This window comes from Leptodactylus fuscus, chromosome 2 (genome assembly GCF_031893055.1).
Source record: "Leptodactylus fuscus isolate aLepFus1 chromosome 2, aLepFus1.hap2, whole genome shotgun sequence".
NCBI lineage: Eukaryota > Metazoa > Chordata > Amphibia > Anura > Leptodactylidae > Leptodactylus > Leptodactylus fuscus.
The window spans coordinates 1,076,855-1,103,360 of NC_134266.1; the positions used below are offsets into that span (position 1 = coordinate 1,076,855).

Below are 26,506 nucleotides of genomic sequence, written 5' to 3' on the forward strand. Positions count from 1 at the left end.
AGAGCTGCGCTCACTATTCTGCTGGTACAGTCACTGTGTACATACATTACATTACTTATCCAGTATTGTACTCCAGAGCTGCGCTCACTATTCTGCTGGTGCAGTCACTGTGTACATACATTACATTACTTATCCTGTATTATACTCCAGAGCTGCGCTCACTATTCTGCTGGTGCAGTCACTGTGTACATACATTACATTACTTATCCTGTATTATACTCCAGAGCTGCGCTCACTATTCTGCTGGTACAGTCACTGTGTACATACATTACATTACTTATCCTGTATTATACTCCAGATCTGCGCTCACTATTCTGCTGGTACATTCACTGTGTACATACATTACATTACTTATCCTGTATTATACTCCAGAGCTGTGCTCACTATTCTGCTGGTACAGTCACTGTGTACATACATTACATTACTAATCCTGTATTATACCCCAGAGCTGCGCTCACTATTCTGCTGGTACAGTCACTGTGTACATACATTACATTACTTATTCTCTATTACACTCCAGAGCTGCGCTCACTATTCTGCTGGTGCAGTCACTGTGTACATACATTACATTACTTATCCTGTATTATACTCCAGAGCTGTGCTCACTATTCTGCTGGTACAGTCACTGTGTACATACATTACATTACTTATTCTCTATTACACTCCAGAGCTGCGCTCACTATTCTGCTGGTGCAGTCACTGTGTACATACATTACATTACTTATCCTGTATTATACTCCAGAGCTGTGCTCACTATTCTGCTGGTACAGTCACTGTGTACATACATTACATTACTTATTCTCTATTACACTCCAGAGCTGCGCTCACTATTCTGCTGGTGCAGTCACTGTGTACATACATTACATTACTTATCCTGTATTATACTCCAGAGCGGCGCTCACTATTCTGCTGGTACAGTCACTGTGTACATACATTACATTACTTATCCTGTATTATACTCCAGAGCTGCGCTCACTATTTTGCTGGTGCAGTCACTGTGTACATTCATTACATTACTTATCCTGTATTATACTCCAGAGCTGCGCTCACTATTCTGCTGGTACAGTCACTGTGTGCATACATTGCATTACTTATCCTGTATTATGCTCCAGAGCAGGGCTCACTATTCTGCTGGTGCAGTCACTGTGTACATACATTACATTACTTATCCTGTATTATACTCCAGAGCTGCGCTCACTATTCTGCTGGGGCAGTCTCTGTGTACATACATTACATTACTTATCCTGTATTATACTCCAGAGCTGCGCTCACTATTCTGCTGGTGCAGTCACTGTGTACATACATTACATTACTTATCCTGTATTATACTCCAGAGCTTCGCTCACTATTCTGCTGGTACAGTCACTGTGTACATACATTACATTACTTATCCTGTATTATACTCCAGAGCTGCGCTCACTATTCTGCTGGTGCAGTCACTGTGTACATACATTACATTACTTATCCTGTATTATACTCCAGAGCTTCGCTCACTATTCTGCTGGTACAGTCACTGTGTACATACATTACATTACTTATCCTGTATTATACTCCAGAGCTGCGCTCACTATTCTGCTGGTGCAGTCACTGTGTACATACATTACATTACTTATCCTGTATTATACTCCAGAGCTGCGCTCACTATTCTGCTGGTGCAGTCACTGTGTACATACATTACATTACTTATCCTGTATTATACTCCAGAGCTGCGCTCACTATTCTGCTGGTACAGTCACTGTGTACATACATTACATTACTTATTCTGTATTATACCCCAGAGCTGCGCTCACTATTCTGCTGGTACAGTCACTGTCTACATACATTACATTACTTATCCTGTATTATACTCCAAAGCTGCGCTCACTATTCTGCTGGTGCAGTCACTGTGTACATACATTACATTACTTATCCTGTATTATACTCCAGAGCTGTGCTCACTATTCTGCTGGTGCAGTCACTGTGTACATACATTACATTACTTATCCTGTATTATACTCCAGAGCTGCGCTCACTATTCTGCTGGTACAGTCACTGTGTACATACATTACTTATCCTGTATTATACTCCAGAGCTGCGCTCACTATTTTGCTGGTGCAGTCACTGTGTACATACATTACATTACTTCTCCTGTATTATACTCCAGAGCTGCGCTCACTATTCTGCTGGTACAGTCACTGTGTACATACATTTCATTACTTATCCTGTATTATACTCCAGAGCTGCGCTCACTATTCTGCTGGTACAGTCACTGTGTACATACATTACATTACTTATCCTGTATTATACTCCAGAGCTGCGCTCACTATTCTGCTGGTACAGTCACTGTGTACATACATTACATTACATTACTTCTCCTGTATTATACTCCAGAGCTGCGCTCACTATTCTGCTGGTACAGTCACTGTGTACATACATTACATTACTTATCCAGTATTGTACTCCAGAGCTGCGCTCACTATTCTGCTGGTGCAGTCACTGTGTACATACATTACATTACTTATCCTGTATTATACTCCAGAGCTGCGCTCACTATTCTGCTGGTGCAGTCACTGTGTACATACATTACATTACTTATCCTGTATTGTACTCCAGAGCTGCGCTCACTATTCTGCTGGTGCAGTCACTGTGTACATACATTACATTACTTATCCTGTATTATACTCCAGAGCTGCGCTCACTATTTTGCTGGTGCAGTCACTGTGTACATACATTCCAGTACTTATCCTGTATTATACTCCAGAGCTGCGCTCACTATTCTGCTGGTACAGTCACTGTGTACATACATTACATTACTTATCCTGTATTATACTCCAGAGCTGCGCTCACTATTCTGCTGGTACAGTCACTGTGTACATACATTACATTACTTATCCTGTATTATACTCCAGAGCTGCTCTCACTATTCTGCTGGTACAGTCACTGTGTACATACATTACATTACTTATCCTGTATTATACTCCAGAGCTGCGCTCACTATTCTGTTGGTACAGTCACTGTGTACATACATTACTTATTCTCTATTACACTCCAGAGCTGCGCTCACTATTCTGCTGGTGCAGTCACTGTGTACATACATTTCTTATTCTCTATTACACTCCAGAGCTGCGCTCACTATTCTGCTGGTACACTCACTGTGTACATACATTACTTATCCTGTATTATACCCCAGAGCTGCGCTCACTATTCTGCTGGTGCAGTCACTGTGTACATACATTTCATTACTTATCCTGTATTATACTCCAGAGCTGCGCTCACTATTCTGCTGGTACAGTCACTGTGTACATACATTACTTATTCTCTATTACACTCCAGAGCTGCGCTCACTATTCTGCTGGTACACTCACTGTGTACATACATTACTTATCCTGTATTATACCCCAGAGCTGCGCTCACTATTCTGCTGGTGCAGTCACTGTGTACATACATTTCATTACTTATCCTGTATTATACTCCAGAGCTGCGCTCACTATTCTGCTGGTACAGTCACTGTGTACATACATTACATTACTTATCCTGTATTTTACTCCAGAGCTGCGCTCACTATTCTGCTGGTACAGTCACTGTGTACATACATTACATTACTTATTCTCTATTACACTCCAGAGCTGCGCTCACTATTCTGCTGGTGCAGTCACTGTGTACATACATTACTTATCCTGTATTATACTCCAGAGCTGCGCTCACTATATTGCTGGTGCAGTCACTGTGTACATATATTACATTACTTATCCTGTATTATACTCCAGAGCTGCGCTCACTATTCTGCTGGTACAGTCACTGTGTACATACATTACATTACTTCTCCTGTATTATACTCCAGAGCTGCGCTCACTATTCTGCTGGTACAGTCACTGTGTACATACATTACATTACTTATCCAGTATTGTACTCCAGAGCTGCGCTCACTATTCTGCTGGTGCAGTCACTGTGTACATACATTACATTACTTATCCTGTATTATACTCCAGAGCTGCGCTCACTATTCTGCTGGTGCAGTCACTGTGTACATACATTACATTACTTATCCTGTATTATACTCCAGAGCTGCGCTCACTATTCTGCTGGTACAGTCACTGTGTACATACATTACATTACTTATCCTGTATTATACTCCAGATCTGCGCTCACTATTCTGCTGGTACATTCACTGTGTACATACATTACATTACTTATCCTGTATTATACTCCAGAGCTGTGCTCACTATTCTGCTGGTACAGTCACTGTGTACATACATTACATTACTTATTCTCTATTACACTCCAGAGCTGCGCTCACTATTCTGCTGGTGCAGTCACTGTGTACATACATTACATTACTTATCCTGTATTATACTCCAGAGCGGCGCTCACTATTCTGCTGGTACAGTCACTGTGTACATACATTACATTACTTATCCTGTATTATACTCCAGAGCTGCGCTCACTATTTTGCTGGTGCAGTCACTGTGTACATTCATTACATTACTTATCCTGTATTATACTCCAGAGCTGCGCTCACTATTCTGCTGGTACAGTCACTGTGTGCATACATTACATTACTTATCCTGTATTATGCTCAAGAGCTGGGCTCACTATTCTGCTGGTGCAGTCACTGTGTACATACATTACATTACTTATCCTGTATTATACTCCAGAGCTGCGCTCACTATTCTGCTGGGGCAGTCACTGTATACATACATTACATTACTTATCCTGTATTATACTCCAGAGCTTCGCTCACTATTCTGCTGGTACAGTCACTGTGTACATACATTACATTACTTATCCTGTATTATACTCCAGAGCTGCGCTCACTATTCTGCTGGTGCAGTCACTGTGTACATACATTACATTACTTATCCTGTATTATACTCTAGAGCTGCGCTCACTATTCTGCTGGTGCAGTCACTGTGTACATACATTACATTACTTCTCCTGTATTATACTCCAGAGCTGCGCTCACTATTCTGCTGGTACAGTCACTGTGTACATACATTACATTACTTATTCTGTATTATACCCCAGAGCTGCGCTCACTATTCTGCTGGTACAGTCACTGTGTACATACATTACATTACTTATCCTGTATTATACTCCAAAGCTGCGCTCACTATTCTGCTGGTGCAGTCACTGTGTATATACATTACATTACTTATCCTGTATTATACTCCAGAGCTGTGCTCACTATTCTGCTGGTGCAGTCACTGTGTACATACATTACATTACTTATCCTGTATTATACTCCAAAGCTGCGCTCACTATTCTGCTGGTGCAGTCACTGTGTATATACATTACATTACTTATCCTGTATTATACTCCAGAGCTGTGCTCACTATTCTGCTGGTGCAGTCACTGTGTACATACATTACATTACTTATCCTGTATTATACTCCAAAGCTGCGCTCACTATTCTGCTGGTGCAGTCACTGTGTATATACATTACATTACTTATCCTGTATTATACTCCAGAGCTGCGCTCACTATTCTGCTGGTGCAGTCACTGTGTACATACATTACATTACTTCTCCTGTATTATACTCCAGAGCTGCGCTCACTATTCTGCTGGTACAGTCACTGTGTACATACATTTCATTACTTATCCTGTATTATACTCCAGAGCTGCGCTCACTATTCTGCTGGTACAGTCACTGTGTACATACATTACATTACTTATCCTGTATTATACTCCAGAGCTGCGCTCACTATTCTGCTGGTACAGTCACTGTGTACATACATTACATTACATTACTTCTCCTGTATTATACTCCAGAGATGCGCTCACTATTCTGCTGGTACAGTCACTGTGTACATACATTACATTACTTATCCAGTATTGTACTCCAGAGCTGCGCTCACTATTCTGCTGGTGCAGTCACTGTGTACATACATTACATTACTTATCCTGTATTATACTCCAGAGCTGCGCTCACTATTCTGCTGGTGCAGTCACTGTGTACATACATTACATTACTTATCCTGTATTGTACTCCAGAGCTGCGCTCACTATTCTGCTGGTGCAGTCACTGTGTACATACATTACATTACTTATCCTGTATTATACTCCAGAGCTGCGCTCACTATTTTGCTGGTGCAGTCACTGTGTACATACATTACAGTACTTATCCTGTATTATACTCCAGAGCTGCGCTCACTATTCTGCTGGTACAGTCACTGTGTACATACATTACATTACTTATCCTGTATTATACTCCAGAGCTGCGCTCACTATTCTGCTGGTACAGTCACTGTGTACATACATTACATTACTTATCCTGTATTATACTCCAGAGCTGCTCTCACTATTCTGCTGGTACAGTCACTGTGTACATACATTACATTACTTATCCTGTATTATACTCCAGAGCTGCGCTCACTATTCTGTTGGTACAGTCACTGTGTACATACATTACTTATTCTCTATTACACTCCAGAGCTGCGCTCACTATTCTGCTGGTGCAGTCACTGTGTACATACATTTCTTATTCTCTATTACACTCCAGAGCTGCGCTCACTATTCTGCTGGTACACTCACTGTGTACATACATTACTTATCCTGTATTATACCCCAGAGCTGCGCTCACTATTCTGCTGGTGCAGTCACTGTGTACATACATTTCATTACTTATCCTGTATTATACTCCAGAGCTGCGCTCACTGTTCTGCTGGTACAGTCACTGTGTACATACATTACTTATTCTCTATTACACTCCAGAGCTGCGCTCACTATTCTGCTGGTATACTCACTGTGTACATACATTACTTATCCTGTATTATACCCCAGAGCTGCGCTCACTATTCTGCTGGTGCAGTCACTGTGTACATACATTTCATTACTTATCCTGTATTATACTCCAGAGCTGCGCTCACTATTCTGCTGGTACAGTCACTGTGTACATACATTACATTACTTATCCTGTATTTTACACCAGAGCTGCGCTCACTATTCTGCTGGTACAGTCACTGTGTACATACATTACATTACTTATTCTCTATTACACTCCAGAGCTGCGCTCACTATTCTGCTGGTGCAGTCACTGTGTACATACATTACTTATCCTGTATTATACTCCAGAGCTGCGCTCACTATATTGCTGGTGCAGTCACTGTGTACATATATTACATTACTTATCCTGTATTATACTCCAGAGCTGCGCTCACTATTCTGCTGGTACAGTCACTGTGTACATGCATTACATTACTTCTCCTGTATTATACTCCAGAGCTGCGCTCACTATTCTGCTGGTACAGTCACTGTGTACATACATTACATTACTTCTCCTGTATTATACTCCAGAGCTGCGCTCACTATTCTGCTGGTACAGTCACTGTGTACATACATTACATTACTTATCCTGTATTATACTCCAGAGCTGCGCTCACTATTTTGCTGGTGCAGTCACTGTGTACATACATTACAGTACTTATCCTGTATTATACTCCAGAGCTGCGTTCACTATTCTGCTGGTACAGTCACTGTGTACATCCATTACATTACTTATCCTGTATTATACTCCAGAGCTGCGCTCACTATTCTGCTGGTACAGTCACTGTGTACATACATTACATTACTTATCCTGTATTATACTCCAGAGCTGCGCTCACTATTCTGCTGGTGCAGTCACTGTGTACATACATTACTTATTCTCTATTACACTCCAGAGCTGCGCTCACTATTCTGCTGGTGCAGTCACTGTGTACATACATTACATTACTTATCCTGTATTATACTCCGGAGCTGCGCTCACTATTCTGCTGGTACAGTCACTGTGTACATACATTACATTACTCATCCTGTATTATACTCCAGAGCTGCGCTCACTATTCTGCTGGTACAGTCACTGTGTACATACATTACATTACTTCTCCTGTATTATACTCCAGAGCTGCGCTCACTATTCTGCTGGTACAGTCACTGTGTACATACATTACATTACTTATCCTGTATTATACTCCAGAGCTGCGCTCACTATTCTGCTAGTACAGTCACTGTGTACATACATTACATTACTTATCCTGTATTATACTCCAGAGCTGCGCTCACTATTCTGCTGGTACAGTCACTGTGTACATACATTACATTACTTATTCTCTATTACACTCCAGAGCTGCGCTCACTATTCTGCTGGTGCAGTCACTGTGTACATACATTACTTATCCTGTATTATACTCCAGAGCTGCGCTCACTATATTGCTGGTGCAGTCACTGTGTACATACATTACATTACTTATCCTGTATTATACTCCAGAGCTGCGCTCACTATTCTGCTGGTACAGTCACTGTGTACATACATTACATTACTTCTCCTGTATTATACTACAGAGCTGCGCTCACTATTCTGCAGGTACAGTCACTGTGTACATACATTACATTACTTATCCTGTATTATACTCCAGAGCTGCGCTCACTATTCTGCTGGTACAGTCACTGTGTACATACATTACATTACTTATCCTGAATTATACTCCAGAGCTGCGCTCACTATTCTGCTGGTACAGTCACTGTGTACATACATTACATTACTTATCCTGTATTATACTCCAGAGCTGCGATCACTATTCTGCTGGTACAGTCACTGTGTACATACATTACATTACTTATTCTGTATTATACCCCAGAGCTGCGCTCACTATTCTGCTGGTACAGTCACTGTGTACATACATTACATTACTTATCCTGTATTATACTCCAGAGCTGCGCTCACTATTCTGCTGGTGCAGTCACTGTGTACATACATTACATTACTTATCCTGTATTATACTCCAGAGCTGCGCTCACTATTCTGCTGGTGCAGTCACTGTGTACATACATTACATTGCTTATCCTGTATTATACTCCAGAGCTGCGCTCACTATTCTGCTGGTACAGTCCCTGTGTACATACATTACATTACTTATCCAGTATTGGACTCCAGAGCTGCGCTCACTATTCTGCTGGTGCAGTCACTGTGCACATACATTACATTACTTATCCTGTATTATACTCCAGAGCGGCGCTCACTATTCTGCTGGTACAGTCACTGTGTACATAGATTACATTACTTATCCTGTATTATACTCCAGAGCTGCGCTCACTATTCTGCTGGTGCAGTCACTGTGTACATACATTACATTACTTATCCAGTATTGGACTCCAGAGCTGCGCTCACTATTCTGCTGGTGCAGTCACTGTGCACATACATTACATTACTTATCCTGTATTATACTCCAGAGCTGCGCTCACTATTCTGCTGGTACAGTCACTGTGTACATACATTACATTACTTATCCTGTATTATACTCCAGAGCTGCGCTCACTATTCTGCTGGTACAGTCACTGTGTACATACATTACATTACTTATCCTGTATTATACTCCAGAGATGCGCTCACTATTCTGCTGGTGCAGTCACTGTGTACATACATTACATTACTTATCCAGTATTGGACTCCAGAGCTGCGCTCACTATTCTGCTGGTGCAGTCACTGTGTACATACATTACATTACTTATCCTGTATTATACTCCAGAGCGGCGCTCACTATTTTGCTGGTGCAGTCACTGTGTACATACATTACATTACTTATCCTGTATTATACTCCAGAGCTGCGCTCACTATTCTGCTGGTGCAGTCACTGTGTACATACATTACATTACTTATCTTGTATTATACTCCAGAGCTGCGCTCACTATTCTGCTGGTGCAGTCACTGTGTACATACATTACATTACTTATCCTGTATTATACTCTAGAGCTGCGCTCACTATTCTGCTGGTACAGTCACTGTGTACATACATTACTTATCCTGTATTATACTCCAGAGCTGCGCTCACTATTCTGCTGGTGCAGTCACTGTGTACATACATTACATTACTTATCCTGTATTATACTCCAGAGCTGCGCTCACTATTCTGCTGGTACAGTCACTGTGTACATACATTACATTACTTATCCTGTATTATACTCTAGAGCTGCGCTCACTATTCTGCTGGTGCAGTCACGGTTGTACATACATTACATTACTTATCCTGTATTATACTCCAGAGCTGCGCTCACTATTCTGCTGGTGCAGTCACTGTGTAAATACATTACATTGCTTATCCTGTATTATACTCCAGAGCTGCGCTCACTATTCTGCTGGTGCAGTCACTGTTTACATACATTACATTACTTATCCTGTATTATACTCCAGAGCTGCGCTCACTATTCTGCTGGTACAGTCACTGTGTACATACATTACATTAATTATCCTGTATTATACTCCAGAGCTGCGCTCACTATTCTGCTGGTGCAGTCACTGTGTACATACATTACATTACTTATCCTGTATTATACTCCAGAGCTGCGCTCACTATTCTGCTGGTGCAGTCACTGTGTACATACATTACATTACTTATCCTGTATTATACTCCAGAGCTGCGCTCACTATTCTGCTGGTTATCTTGCTGGCCCAGTGACTACATCCATAGACATTGGGAGTTGTGCGCACTGAGCGGCGGTTACACATAGTGATCACTCCCTTTAAATCTCTTGTTGTAACCGCTATGATCTTCTAGTACATGTCAGTAGTTTTCTCCTGCGTCGCTCCTTAATGGTGACACAGTCTGATCTCCCACGAGCGGCCATTAGTTCCTGCACCTGCTCCAATTACTAGCCGCATTATGAGAAGGATTTATCAGGGGTCGGAATAATTTGGCGTCTCCCGCGTTGTCCTACAAATGAGACACAATGGGGTTTATGTTCAGACAGCGAATATTACTTGTGCTATTAGGCTGGAGCTGAGGAGCTGTTTCTGGCCTCGCGCTGTCGGATGGATCTGCCCCCTCACTATTCCCCCAGTGCATCTGCTTTTAGCATCTAAGCAGAAAAGCCGAGGAGCGCAGTTCAGAATCCGCAGATCTTAGGGAAATGAAAAGAGACAAGCAGTCATCGGCTACCCCCACCTGAGGAGACAGAGAGGACGTCACGTCACCAGCAAGTGCAAAAATCTAGATACAGAAGGGTCATTAAAGGGTCCAGTCTAGAACCCCCCCCCTGAAATAAGTGATTGGAGTTAATAGGGGGGGTCGGGGGTCCTAATGGGGATTCAGGATCGTCAATGAGGGGCGCTCACGAGCCGTTGTCTCCATTCCTCTCACCTGGCCTGACCACCGGCTCCATCCTGTAGACTTACAAGTCAGCCTCGGCCTCAGCAGGTGAATTTAGCGCTGTCGTGAGGGTCTCGCCCCCCCCCCGCTCACGTCCTATAATTTATAAGGTGGGCCAAGACTACCTAGTGCCTCAGCCGGCAGGATGGCGGCCGCAGATTTACGCGGACACTCTACTACTCTATGTGAGGGACTGGGAATCCAATGAGTGGCCATCCATTATGTCTGACACAGCCCCCTCCCCTATACATATGCACGAGCCCCAGCAAATGAAAGCCATCAATCACAGCGAATGAACTGGAATAACCGTATATATATATATATCAGGAGGCGAGGCTGCGGGGGGGACGGGGGACATTATACATATTAACTTCCCCACCAAAATCAATGGAAGAGCCTGATTAAATGTAAACATCAGGACGCGGCATCCACTCGCTAATCACCGCCATTTATCCGGACGTCCCCCGCTCGGTAATGACGCGCGGCTCTATACACGGCGAGATGTAGTCGGACGTGGACTGTCTCAGCTCTTAATAAATAGCATGACGTCATGGCGGTAATATTTCTCTATCGCCTGTCAGGAGGCGCGAAACGTCGACAACGCATCAATCCTTCCAATTACCGAGTGAGATCATCTCCTGGCTGAGATACGGCGGGGCGGGGGAGGGGATCAGGATCTACCTGGCAGATTTAAAGGGGTATTCCAGGAATTCCTGTCTGATCAGCGGGGGTCTCGTGTACACGCGGAGGAGCAGGAAGTCATGTAGGCCGCCACGACAGAGATGAAAGGATCGGCCGACATGTGCCACCTCACGCTCAATACAGACGGGGTCAGACAATTATCACCCAGTAGAAGCTTAAAGCCCCTTAAATACCCCTTTTAGGTTACAGCCCCACATAGCTCACAGAGCACTGTCTAGACTAGATAGCTGAGGATTTGTTACAACTGCATCCAGTCTGGACAATGCTCTGTGAGCTAAGAAGCCTGGGATCCAGAATGATACATTGTAGCAAACTAGCAGAGAGATTTCTGTATTGAGCTCACAGAGCATTGTCTGGGCTGGATACAGTTGTCTCCACTTCAGGATTTGATACAATTGATTCCTGTCTAGACAAGGCTCTAAGAGCTAAACAGTCTGGACTCCGGGCCGATACATTGCTGCAAACTAGCAGAGAGACTTGTGCAGCTGCTGCTGATTTGCTGAGCTCACAGAGCATTGTCTAGACCGGATGCTATTGCAGGAGCAGGACTAGCTCTGTACAAGGTTACTGACAGCAAGCAGAGATCTGGAAAATGATGAAGAAACATGAAGCCGATTACAAAGTTGTAGACAAGTTTTGATCCCATATAGAGTAATACAGCTTTATTTACATAAATCCGGGAGACCCCTTTAATTGGTTCAATAGACCCTAAATAATCTCTTCAGACGAGATCAGACATCTGGTCCCCGGAGCGGTCCTCGGTATGACAGTGCGGCTGTGCGGAGATGTCTGATGGACGCTCGTGTTCTGACAGATGACATATTCCATGCAGTAAAGGTCAACCAGGCCCCGGGGTCCGCGAGACGTCCGTGTGATGATCCTTCATGTGAGTTTGGAATCAACAACAGACGGGAAATCGCTGGGGCAAGTTATAGGTTCTAAAGTTACCAGTGTGCGCTAAATACCCCGACCATCAGCCCTCAGGGGCAGGAAGAGGAAGGTGAACTACTGCGCCTACAAGATTATGGGGCCACATGGCGGCTACTCCTAAGGGCATTGTGTCCTAAGTGGAGGCCTTGTTATGGGGTTATTGTGGCGTTTACCCTGGGAGGAGGGCGCTGCGGCGGTCACGTGGTCACTCGGACACCCTACAGAACACATCAGGGGTCGGCCGCACGCTCTGTACACACCGGTAATACATGTTATACATGTTTTCCAGGAGACCCCAAATAATCGGAATCTTCTGCCTTTAATGTGTCGATAACATTGTCAGTCAGCCGGAGAACCCGTGTACTGATTGGCTCGGGAGCGAGGATTACCATTGATATTCACAATACGGCGCCGCGCGTCCTCCCTTCTCTGCGACCTTTTCGTTGTCTTTTCATTTTGTGTAGTTTGCTGAAGCAAAAGGTCACGCGTCCCGCCATCTTCTCCCCGGAACAACGCAGCGTGCTGGGAGAGCAGACTCTGTGCAAGTAAATTAGCGCAGGCGGCCGTCTCCTCGCCACCGCGGCTCAGTATGAGGCTGAATAGAATTTTAATAAGGCGACTGAGTCATTACGTCAATGGGGAGCGGCAGCTGTTTAGCGGGGTCTTAGATAGACGCGTTCATCACAATCGCAGCAATGCAAGAAGGAACGCCGCACATACAGAGAAGGCACGAAACGTGAAGGGGTCGCCCATAGCAACGGACCAGGAACCCGCACTCCAAAAAACAGCAAATCCTCCGCGGCTTTTATGGACTTCAGCTAAATAATTGTTTGAAAAATCTGATTAATAAAGCAGACGGGGCCCAAAACGGGGGAATGTGGCGACAAAGGCAAAGGGAGACCCAACTTTATTCCAGGCACAGCAGACATTACCCGAGCGAGGCCTGTAGGCCTTTGTATCTGGGCGCTATGGAGACTTTGCTTAGTAACCACAGTTTGGGCCCGCATATCCATAGCAACCAGTCTACACTAGTCATTCATCTCAATACACTATCAGATAAATCTGATTACTAAGGCAGACGATGCGGCCCCGGGGGAACGTGGGCCCTAACGTGGCATCAATGATGGACGACTATCTATGCGACTTGCAGTTTTTGGGGATGAAGGTTCTTGTTTTCCTTCTTTTTGTGACCACGACAGAGGAGGAGGACGCAGAGTAAGCGTGCTCGTAGTGTCCTGCCAGACGGGGGCGATGGTCTGTCCTCGGGGACTCTACACTATCAGACCCATTTCCCGTTACACTATCAGACCCATTTCCCGTTACACTATCAGACCCATTTCCCGTTACACTATCAGACCCATTTCCCGTTACACTATCAGACCCATCTCCCGTTACACTATCAGACCCATCTCCCGTTACACTATCAGACCCATCTCCCGTTACACTATCAGACCCATTTCCCGTTACACTATCAGACCCATTCCCCGTTACACTATCAGACCCATTTCCCGTTACACTATCAGACCCATTTCCCGTTACACTATCAGACCCATTTCCCGTTACACTATCAGACCCATTTCCCGTTACACTATCAGACCCATTTCCCGTTACACTATCAGACCCATTTCCCGTTACACTATCAGACCCATCTCCCGTTACACTATCAGACCCATCTCCCGTTACACTATCAGACCCATTTCCCGTTACACAATCAGACCCATTTCCCGTTACACTATCAGACCCATTCCCCGTTACACTATCAGACCCATTTCCCGTTACACTATCAGACCCATTTCCCGTTACACTATCAGACCCATTTCCCGTTACACTATCAGACCCATTTCCCGTTACACTATCAGACCCATTTCCCGTTACACTATCAGACCCATTTCCCGTTACACTATCAGACCCACTTCCCGTTACACTATCAGACCCACCTCCCGTTACACTATCAGACCCACTTCCCGTTACACTATCAGACCCATTTCCCGTTACACTATCAGACCCATTTCCCGTTACACTATCAGACCCATTCCCCGTTACACTATCAGACCCATTTCCCGTTACACTATCAGACCCATTTCCCATTACACTATCAGACCCATTTCCCGTTACACTATCAGACCCATTCCCCGTTACACTATCAGACCCATTTCCCGTTACACTATCAGACCCATTTCCCGTTACACTATCAGACCCATTTCCCGTTACACTATCAGACCCATTTCCCGTTACACTATCAGACCCATTTCCCGTTACACTATCAGACCCATTTCCCGTTACACTATCAGACCCATTTCCCGTTACACTATCAGACCCATTTCCCGTTACACTATCAGACCCATTTCCCGTTACACTATCAGACCCATTTCCCGTTACACTATCAGACCCATTTCCCGTTACACTATCAGACCCATTTCCCGTTACACTATCAGACCCATTTCCCGTTACACTATCAGACCCATTTCCCGTTACACTATCAGACCCATTTCCCGTTACACTATCAGACCCATTTCCCGTTACACTATCAGACCCATTTCCCGTTACACTATCAGACCCATTTCCCGTTACACTATCAGACCCATTTCCCGTTACACTGTCAGACCCATTTCCCGTTACACTGTCAGACCCATTTCCCGTTACACTGTCAGACCCATTTCCCGTTACACTATCAGACCCATTTCCCGTTACACTATCAGACCCATTTCCCGTTACACTATCAGACCCATTTCCCGTTACACTATCAGACCCATTTCCCGTTACACTATCAGACCCATTTCCCGTTACACTATCAGACCCATTTCCCGTTACACTATCAGACCCATTTCCCGTTACACTATCAGACCCATTTCCCGTTACACTATCAGACCCATTTCCCGTTACACTATCAGACCCATTTCCCATTACACTATCAGACCCATTTCCCGTTACACTATCAGACCCATTTCCCGTTACACTATCAGACCCATTTCCCGTTACACTATCAGACCCATTTCCCGTTACACTATCAGACCCATTTCCCGTTACACTATCAGACCCATTTCCCGTTACACTATCAGACCCATTTCCCATTACACTATCAGACCCATTTCCCGTTACACTATCAGACCCATTTCCCGTTACACTATCAGACCCATTTCCCATTACACTATCAGACCCATTTCCCGTTACACTATCAGACCCATTTCCCGTTACACTATCAGACCCATTTCCCATTACACTATCAGACCCATTTCCCATTACACTATCAGACCCATTTCCCGTTACACTATCAGACCCATTTCCCGTTACACTATCAGACCCATTTCCCATTACACTATCAGACCCATTTCCCGTTACACTATCAGACCCATTTCCCGTTACACTATCAGACCCATTTCCCATTACACTATCAGACCCATTTCCCGTTACACTATCAGACCCATTTCCCGTTACACTATCAGACCCATTTCCCATTACACTATCAGACCCATTTCCCGTTACACTATCAGACCCATTTCCCGTTACACTATCAGACCCATTTCCCATTACACTATCAGACCCATTTCCCGTTACACTATCAGACCCATTTCCCGTTACACTATCAGACCCATTTCCCGTTACACTATCAGACCCACCTCCCGTTACACTATCAGACCCATTTCCCGTTACACTATCAGACCCATTTCCCGTTACACTATCAGACCCATTTCCCGTTACACTATCAGACCCATTTCCCGTTACACTATCAGACCCATTTCCCGTTACACTATCAGACCCATTTCCCGTTACACTATCAGACCCATTTCCCGTTACACTATCAGACCCATTTCTCGTTACACTATCAGACCCATTTCCCGTTACACTATCAGACCCATCTCCCGTTACACTATCAGACCCATTCCCCGTTACACTATCAGACCCATTTCCCGTTACACTATCAGACCCATTTTCCGTTACACTATCAGACCCATTTCCCGTTACACTATCAGACCCATTTCCCGTTACACTATCAGACCCATTTCCCGTTACACTATCAGACCCATTTCCCGTTACACTATCAGACCCATTTCCCATTACACTATCAGACCCATTTCCCATTACACTATCAGACCCATTTCCCGTTACACTATCAGACCCATTTCCCGTTACACTATCAGACCCATTTCCCATTACACTATCAGACCCATTTCCCGTTACACTATCAGACCCATTTCCCATTACACTATCAGACCCATTTCCCGTTACACTATCAGACCCATTTCCCGTTACACTATCAGACCCATTTCCCGTTACACTATCAGACCCATTTCCCGTTACACTATCAGACCCATTTCCCGTTACACTATCAGACCCATTTCCCGTTACACTGTCAGACCCATTTCCCGTTACACTATCAGACCCATTTCCCGTTACACTATCAGACCCATTTGTGTTATCGCCCCCCCTCCCCTTCCTTCCATTTTCCCGACTGTCGATGACGCTGAATGATAAAGTCGTGGACGCGTAAAAACCGCTTATGATGTAAACAGAAGATGCGCCGCTTGTTTTTCGGCTGCGCGCCCCCTCCCTTCTCATTTGCATTGTGATGTGGGTTTTCGGTATTACAAGATGAAAGGTGCAGCGATGGGGTTGTCAAGGCAACCTATATTTTTCTGGACTATTTCTGTCAATTTCCTTAACTGCAAAAAAAATAAGAAAAAGGTTTTATCCGAATGTAAATGAAGTGATGGCGAGCAACGACGTGAGGATGAAGGATTGGGGGTTAATACGCGGAGGGCACGGCGACCGGAGGAGGGGGAATAAATCAGCGCACAAGAGCCGGAAGATTTATGGATCTCCTCTATACATCTACAAGACATGTACAAATATACGGTTATATAACGGGCTGTGGACTTGGGGGTGTCACTACATAAGAAGACGTATTATTAGCCAATATCCAAGGGGTACTAAAGGGTTCATATCAACATCCCCGGTGGTCTAGAGCAGTGAAGTCTTTAGTGTAAGTATCCCTGGTGTGTCTAGAGCAGTGAAGGCTTTAGTGTAAGTATCCCTGGTGGTCTAGAGCAGTGAAGTCTTTAGTGTAAGTATCCCTGGTGGTCTAGAGCAGTGAAGGCTTTAGTGTAAGTATCCCTGGTGTGTCTAGAGCAGTGAAGGCTTTAGTGTAAGTATCCCTGGTGTGTCTAGAGCAGTGAAGGCTTTAGTGTAAGTATCCCTGGTGTGTCTAGAGCAGTGAAGGCTTTAGTGTAAGTATCCCCGGTGGTCTAGAGCAGTGAAGTCTTTAGTGTAAGTATCCCTGGTGGTCTAGAGCAGTGAAGTCTTTAGTGTAAGTATCCCTGGTGGTCTAGAGCAGTGAAGTCTTTAGTGTAAGTATCCCTGGTGTGTCTAGAGCAGTGAAGGCTTTAGTGTAAGTATCCCTGGTGGTCTAGAGCAGTGAAGTCTTTAGTGTAAGTATCCCTGGTGTGTCTAGAGCAGTGAAGGCTTTAGTGTAAGTATCCCCGGTGGTCTAGAGCAGTGAAGTCTTTAGTGTAAGTATCCCTGGTGGTCTAGAGCAGTGAAGTCTTTAGTGTAAGTATCCCTGGTGGTCTAGAGCAGTGAAGTCTTTAGTGTAAGTATCCCTGGTGTGTCTAGAGCAGTGAAGGCTTTAGTGTAAGTATCCCCGGTGGTCTAGAGCAGTGAAGTCTTTAGTGTAAGTATCCCTGGTGGTCTAGAGCAGTGAAGTCTTTAGTGTAAGTATCCCTGGTGGTCTAGAGCAGTGAAGGCTTTAGTGTAAGTATCCCTGGTGGTCTAGAGCAGTGAAGGCTTTAGTGTAAGTATCCCTGGTGGTCTAGAGCAGTGAAGGCTTTAGTGTAAGTATCCCTGGTGGTCTAGAGCAGTGAAGGTTTTAGTGTAAGTATCCCTGGTGGTCTAAAGCAGTGAAGGCTTTAGTGTAAGTATCCCTGGTGGTCTAGAGCAGAGAAGTCTTTAATGTAAGTATCCCTGGTGGTCTAGAGCAGAGAAGTCTTTAGTGTAAGTATCACTGGTGGTCTAGAGCAGTGAAGGCTTTAGTGTAAGTATCCCTCGTGGTCTAGAGCAGTGAAGGTTTTAGTGTAAGTATCACTGGTGGTCTAGAGCAGTGAAGGCTATAGTCTCCACATCCCTGGTGGTGTAGAGCAGTGAAGGCTTTAGTGTAAGTATCCCTCGTGGTCTAGAGCAGTGAAGGTTTTAGTGTAAGTATCCCTGGTGGTCTAGAGCAGTGAAGGTTTTAGTGTAAGTATCCCTGGTGGTGTAGAGCAGTGAAGGCTATAGTCTCCACATCCCTGGTGGTCTAGAGCAGAGAAGTCTTTAGTTTGCACATTCCCGGTGGTTTAGAGCAGTGAAGGCTTTAGTGCAAGTATCCCTGGTGGTCTAGAGCAGTGAAGGCTATAGTCTCCGCATCCCTGGTGGTCTAGGGTACTAAACCTTATATGCATCGATATCTTTCATGGTCTAGCGATATAATTTTAAGAATCCTTGGCCGATTTGAAGTGTTTTTTTTCCATAAACACTGGAGAACCTAGCGGAAGATAAAATAAAAAGAAGCAATCTGAACAAAAGAGCGGGGGATGGTGAGTATTGCTTCATTTTTTTTTTAGACCAACCTCGTCACCCCCCCCCCCCTTCCCATCCCCCTTCTTGGTGATTCCTGGTGATCTGGAGGGGTAATAGGGTCATTGTCATCCCTGCTGTTTTACAGATTTATCTCAGCATTCCTGTTCCTCCATTGCACTCAAGCGTTAATTTGTTATAGCAGGCAATCTAGGACAAGGAAAGGGTTAATGTCACCATCTCTGCTGATTCCGGTATCTTCCTACTCTGCCTCTGTGTCAGTCTTTACTGTATTTCTGGAATTCTATTCATGAACTAGAAAGCTTGATACAATGTTTCCTTCCCTGACAGTGGAGTGCTGCAGTGCATGGAATTATATAAAATAGCCTAGAGTTCTTCTAAGATTCAGCACAGACCCTGAGCCTGGAACATACGGAACGTCCTGGAATGGAGAGGCCGCTTCAATGACAGTTGGTGACAGAAGACTCGCCTGAAATGACACAGTGACAGCCTGACTATCATTATTGATGAACCTGTCGCTACAGAACTCTCCACACTCGGCTCAGCGTCGGCCCTGGGAGATAAGTGGCCTTATCATGGCCGTACAGCCGCAGCACCGGCAGCTCCTTCCTGACTGTAATCTCCATAATTCTAAGTGGGGTGAATTTTTATAGCGAGCATTCATGTCCGGGGGGGTGGGTGGGGGGGGGGGGTGGTGATCTTGTAAATTTTTGGTTTTCAATCTTTGATCTGAATGAATATTGTGTAATACCTCACTTGCCCTGCGGAGGCAGTGTGAAGGAACTGAACGCTTCTTGTTTTCCCAGTCTTTAAAGATAATCACTGGTGGTCCCGGCAATAAGACACTTTTTTGATATGTTTACTATCAAGGGGGCCTTCTTGTCTTTGTCAGCTCAATAAGTAAGATACAGTGACTGGATAAAGGGAAGAATCTTCTCATAAACCGTGGGCAACATCACAGCTTCTTTTTAAAGAACGCTCCGTAATTTCAAGGGTCTTGTTGAATCTCAAGGGTCTTTTTGAAGAAATAGCTCCCACTTAAGGGTCTAATGCAGGAGCCTCGGGAGATGAGGACGTTATTATCCAATCTATTTACAGGGATCGAGTCGAGAGCTTTCCATATGTATAGACACAAATCCCCGGAGCGGGGGAAGGAACAATCACAGGTCTAGATGACTTGAGGGACATTAGTCTGACTCACTGACAACCCACTGGGGCAAAAAGTGGTGTGACAACTTATACATGGCCAGAATTTTTGTATTATCCACAGCAAGTTGACTTTGTACCCACAGGAAACCATTGGTGGTCAGCCAATGGGCAGGGTAACCACAACCGACCCCACAAGAACGGCAGACCATGGCGCCCCATGTGGATAGAGCCCAAGCCCCACTCCGATGAATGGTCACACATGTACACCACTACTCTAGTCACATGGGGCTCTCAGGACTCTTGTGATTGGTGGTGGTCCCAGTTGTCAGACCCCCAGATATTAAACTCTTGTCGATATCCCCTACCTTGTTGATAGCAGACAAGTGTAACCCCATTACGGAAGAACAATTCCCCCAAAAAACAGTTGATCACAGGGTGTCCTGCCTCTGGGACCCTAAAGCTTTGGGGGGAAATTGCCCTGACATAGGAAACCCTCAGTATAACTATTCATGATAGTCGTGGTCACATGACCAAAAGAAAAAGTGGAGGCCACAATCCCAAAAAATTTCAAAAACAGTCACCTTTGACTTTTTTCCCCATAGGAAATCCTTGAGGTCGGACAATGGTCGTGATTTTACGGGTGCACTAGGGCCCCTATGTACAGACCACCACTGTATCCACCTGCGGCACTCTGGACTTTTTTGACCACAGGGGGTCCAACAATTAAACACTTATTCCCGACCCTGTGGAGAGGAGACAAAGGTTAATCGTGGGTAACCCCATAAAGTCGGCATAAAGTCCCGTTTTGTTAAAATGGTTCCCAAGAAAGTGTTTCTTCTGTCAGGATCCCAAGTGATCAAGTATAAGCCAAGTATTTGATAACCCTGCAGCACCCCCACAGGGAAAATGGGGTATTACAGGCATAAGTCCTCCAAACTAAAAGACGTTCTTCCTAGATTTGAAATAGGGATCTCTCTGCCTCTGTCCGAATTTGCCAATGAATAAGCTGTTGTTAACCCCTTCTGTTTTATTACTTGTGCCTTTCCCTGCAGAGCATCTCCCCCTTCGCCGCTCTCTCTGCAGACTTAGGATTTTTATTTTCCTAATTCAATCCGGAGAAGGGAGAGCGTCAGGAGGTAGCATCTGTTTCCCTGTCTAATTAATCTGTGGCCAAATGAACAACGCGGCGGCGCAGCCGTGATGATTTACTAACATTGTCATCTCCTCGACCTTTCTGTGAGGGGATCCGGAGCGGAATGAATGCGATCCTTTACAGCAGATGAATGTTCTGTTTGCCTAAGACTTGCAATTTGCATCTGTTTTCTGTGACGTGTCTGCACGAGGCGATGGATGAAACGTGCGCGACACAATGAGCGTCATGGGGAGTCCTATAGAAAGCTCAGACCGAGGATGAAGAAGACAGAGGATTAGTAATGGCTGCGTGACGCCTGGTCGGTACGGAGACTGGTACCAGTGGCACATACATGAACCCATTGTTCAAGGGGAACCTGAAGGGGATTTCCAGGACTGGGATATTGATCAGATTGGTAGGGCCCAACTACCAACTATCTAAAGAGGCTTCAGCCACTGACCACTAAGCCTAATAATACACTAACACTTGCCAATTCTGCACAGGTTTTCTTTGTATTATATGAGGATCTCAATCTCCGGCCCAGTAAGTGCATTGTCGGCCATATTAGCTGTCACAGGGCTGTTTTTGTGTCGGTTATTTTTGCACATTATACTATAAATGACACAACCAGGAGGAGGGGGGGGGGGGGTCACATACTTTTGCACATTATTCTATAATTCAGAACTATACGGCTCCGTATACATCACACAACCCACTGCCAGGGGATCGATATCCACGCGGCCGCCCTCCGACCACATCCTGTATCCACGGCCTAATGAATTCCAGCCTCGCCAATTATTCTGCAATTAACCCCCATTGTTCTGCCCCCGGGGAGGACGATGGGTTAATGACTGCGCTAATCATTTACGGAGAAGCTGCCGCACTTGCATTTCTTTATCTAGACATCGAGGATCCCGGAGATGTCAAAATATCCGGAATTATCTACCAGACGCTGCGCTCACAGCTGTGCTAAATTCCCAGAGGTGCAAATATTAAAAGTTTAATAGCCCCTCGGTCCCCGGCTGCTGTAATGAGTCTTCCGAAATGAATCACATATTAAACACTGCATTTAAGTGGAAATTATACCTCCAAGCCGCTCACTACTACAGGGCGCACAATGGCTCACCGTCCCTCCTCCGCCATTGATAGGGGAGTCCTCGCAGTAATTATTCCATTAGGGAATCGTTCACACCATTAAGGAACCCTTCTGACATCATCAGGGAATCCCTATTAAAAGGACATGCTTCCTGTTGCCTAACAACAAGCAGGTGACTACTCCCGCTCACCGTGTTACTGCGGACACCAAAGCACAAACAGACGATGTCTCCGCCATTTCCCTCAGATCCGAGGGGGTGGAGCCATCATTTGGCAGGGTGGATCAGAAAGAGTGTCTAAGGTTTTGAGAAAACCATTCTCACCTTTCTTTAAAGGGGAACGTTCACCTCCTCCAACTTTTTGCATCTTTAATAGTCGCCTCTCCGCTGATTCTGGCGCAGTTGGAATTTTTTCTCTAGCCCCCACCATTCCTGTGTAATCGATGCTGTAAGTTTAACCGCTCCATAGGTTTCTTAGGCTGCCTATTATCCTGTGGGCGGTCCTAGACTACAACAGAAAAACAGGGACCGCCCACTGGACAGTAGAGCGTATAATAGTGCTGAAAACAACACCAGCAATTGCTCCGTAATGGTGGGGGCTAGAGAAAAAATTCCAACTGCGCTGGAATAAGTGGAGCGGTGTCTGTTGAAGGATGCAAAGAGTTGTAGTTGGAGGAGGCATGAAATGTGCCCTTTAAAGGGGTTACACAGGGCAAAAATAAGCTTACTGGTGGATTTCCTGTTCTGGATGATACTTCATATTCCTGAAGGTTTCCTGGCGACCTAATTGTTATAGATCTTGCATTGGGGTGCAAGTAAACCCCCGTCGGCTGATCTGTCTATAGATAATAAGGCGAATAGTGGGTGCTTTATAAGAGTAATAAGATTTACAACCTGACGTAAGAGGATCAACCCTCTACTGTGCTGGAGCCTCCACTAGGGGGAGCTCACTGCATACAGCACCCAGTGCATCATAAATCTGCATGCAGTGAGCTCCCTCTAGTGGTGCCAACAAGCAGTCTCAATTTTATCATTTAACAGGGGATTTGGAGCTTTGCATCAGGTATATTAGAACCCCGACCCCTATATAGATATACTGAGAAGTGAACCACTACAGAATTGTTACCTAAAAATGAAATGGTGTTGAAAAGTGGAGAATCCCTTTAAGCCATCCCACTGTGGTCAGTTTGTTCATTGCCTAAATGGCTGATAACAGAGAACAATGCACTGGATACAACACATGTAGGTAAGACAGACTAGAGATGCAGATCGGACAGACCTCCATGATGACTGACTACCACTCCCATCTGTACGTCCGCTCTGGGTTGTCGTACTCACCCATTACAAGGACCTCCACGCGATCCTCATTTTTGCCTTCCAGATCGTCGGAGACAGCGACAAGACAGTAATAGAGTCCGCTGTCCCCCCACTGCACCGTGCCAAACTGGAGATCGGCATCTGGAAGAGACCACAAAGACCGGAAGAGTTACAGGAGGGACAGACAGAGTTTAAAGGGGTCTTCCAATGTTAAAGGGGTTGTGCAGGATTAGATAACACGTCTGATTCCTGTTTCCCGGGAAATGACATCACTTCTGTTGGTCACATGACCGTGCTGCAGTGCATTGTAACGGGACAGCGCTGCAGCATGGTCATGTGACCAACGGACGTGATGTCACTTCCTGAGAAGAAGAAAGCGGCCATGTTCTCTAATCCGGCACAAACCCTTCAAGGAAAAGATTTAGTAAAGTTCAAAAACTTTGTAATTCGCTTTATATTCCTAAAGTTTGTGTTCCCAGATCTCTGCTCGCTGTCAGTGACGTCCAGGACCCCGGGAAGGAGATAGGGACTTTATACTGTCACCTCCCCTATATACCCTATATACAGGAACATGTATAATATAGAAATAAGATGAGTCACACGTATGATCTCTGCACATCTGTGTCTATTACGAGCAGTTCTATATCTGGGCTGTAGGGCGGTTATATTTCATGTGTACAGTCGGAGTGTTTCTATTCCATGATAACAAGCAGAGATCTTACATTTCTCTTGCCCGCGCCCCCTCACAGTATACAATAATCTGTATATAAGTGACTATATCATCCCCATATCTCTAACAGTCACATAAATCCGCCACCTTCCTCCAGGCCACAAAACTTTTATGTTTTAATTAAGAATCCCAATACAATAAAGTGAATCAGCGAACCGAAAAATAGAAATAGTAACGATCTGAATAAGAGTAACGGCCATAAAGTGTATGGAGGGACGGAGGAGCCACAAGATAAAGTCACATAGTCTGTAGTGTCATCACTGCGCAAGGCCAACAAACCCAACCAGGATCTGAGAGCCGCTCCCCTCCAGCACCACCTCTGTCCATAGGTGACATCTGGTATTGCAGCTCAGGTCCAGTCAAGTATATAGTCCTGAGCTGCAATACCAAACACAACCTGTGGACAGGGAGGGCGCTGTCCTAATACAACATATGGGCAGAAATTGTGGGACAATGTCTGTAATGTAAGATGCCAAAATATCTGAAGTGCAACTTTACTTATTCAAGTAAAGATTCGCCTTTCAGGACAGTGAGAAAGTAGAGTCCTGAGGATGTTAACGCTTAATTACTATCACGGTGCCTGTCATACACCGCCACTATACACAGGTCATTACGGGAGACACCATGATAGTACCGAAGGGTTCAAGGGCAACTTTGGATGTAGTCGTGCTGAGATTGTCACATGTAATAGGGCTGCGTGTTACAGTAACATTGTAGTTGTAGTGGTGCCGAGCTGGTCAGATGTAGCAGAGCTGTGTGTATCAGGGGTCTCCTGTCACTGTATATAGGGCAGGTCCATATCCCAGTGTCAGCGCCGATCCCGTATTACAGGGGAACATATACTAAAGCCGAAGTCCAGCTGATCCCACAACAACTGACACAGCTCTGCTACATCTGACTCTGACACTGCCATACAACTATAGCCTAAGCCTGGTCACGCAGCCTCTCATAATAGATAGAGAGCCTTTCAGGATCCTGAGAAAGCTGGCTGACATATTACACAGCTCTTCTGTCCCTCAGCACTATATCAGGGCGCAGGTTGTGTGTGGTATTACAGCTCTGTCACATCTAAAGACCTAACCTGCAATACCTGACTTGGCCTATGGACAGGGGTGGCGCTGTTTCTGGCAGATTTTTTACAATCCTGTTTAATACCCTTCCTCATAGGACACTGATTTAGAATCCACCATGTGTAGGAAAGTGATCAAAAAAAGTGAACGAGCCCTTGAAGATTTAGAACTGAAGCTGTGACAAGTGTGAATATTGTAGCGATGACGTCACTGGATTTTCCTCTTGTCGGCCAATCAGCACAAGGGATTCCCACATCACTCGCCATAACATCTTACCATTAACGATGGTGACGGGTCGTCCCTTGTAGAAGTCCCCCAGGGTCACACTGTCTCCTAGTTTGGAGGCCACGGGTCGCACCGTCCGGCTGCCATCGGCACAGTCCAGGTACTGGTTGCCCCCCATGTTGGCCTTGTTGGGGGCTTTCCCGATACCTAAAGCTTCTTCTGTGCGGTCCTGGCAAAAAGATTTATATTTCCACTGGACCAGGACGGGCTGCGACGAGGTGGTGGAGTAATGGCAGCGCAGCAGCGTGGACTGGAACAACATGACCGACTTCTTGTGGTCCGGCATCGTCACTTGTACCGCGCGGGACAGTCCTGAGGGACAAGAAGAAGGAGAGTAGTCAGCGACTACAATATGTAGCATATTAGCAGGATATAATGCAGAATACGCCCCGGAGACTCCGATACAAGAGACAGACTAGATTATTCCACA

The 26,506-nt window shown here is 45.1% G+C and overlaps 1 protein-coding gene across 3 annotated transcripts in view; it reads right to left on the reverse strand.

The window, feature by feature from the left end:
• Nucleotides 1–26,393, reverse strand: part of LOC142194254 (immunoglobulin-like domain-containing receptor 2) — an 86,501-nt gene extending 60,108 nt beyond the window's left edge. For all 3 annotated transcript variants that reach the window (XM_075263273.1, XM_075263275.1, XM_075263272.1), the window contains exons 1-2: nt 26,068–26,393; nt 24,013–24,132 (exon numbers count right to left, since the gene is read on the reverse strand). In XM_075263273.1, coding sequence (XP_075119374.1) covers nt 24,013–24,132; nt 26,068–26,362 — 415 coding nt within the window. In that variant the 5' untranslated portion in view covers nt 26,363–26,393. The remainder of the gene's footprint in view (nt 1–24,012; nt 24,133–26,067) is intronic.
• Nucleotides 26,394–26,506: the final 113 nt, after the last annotated feature.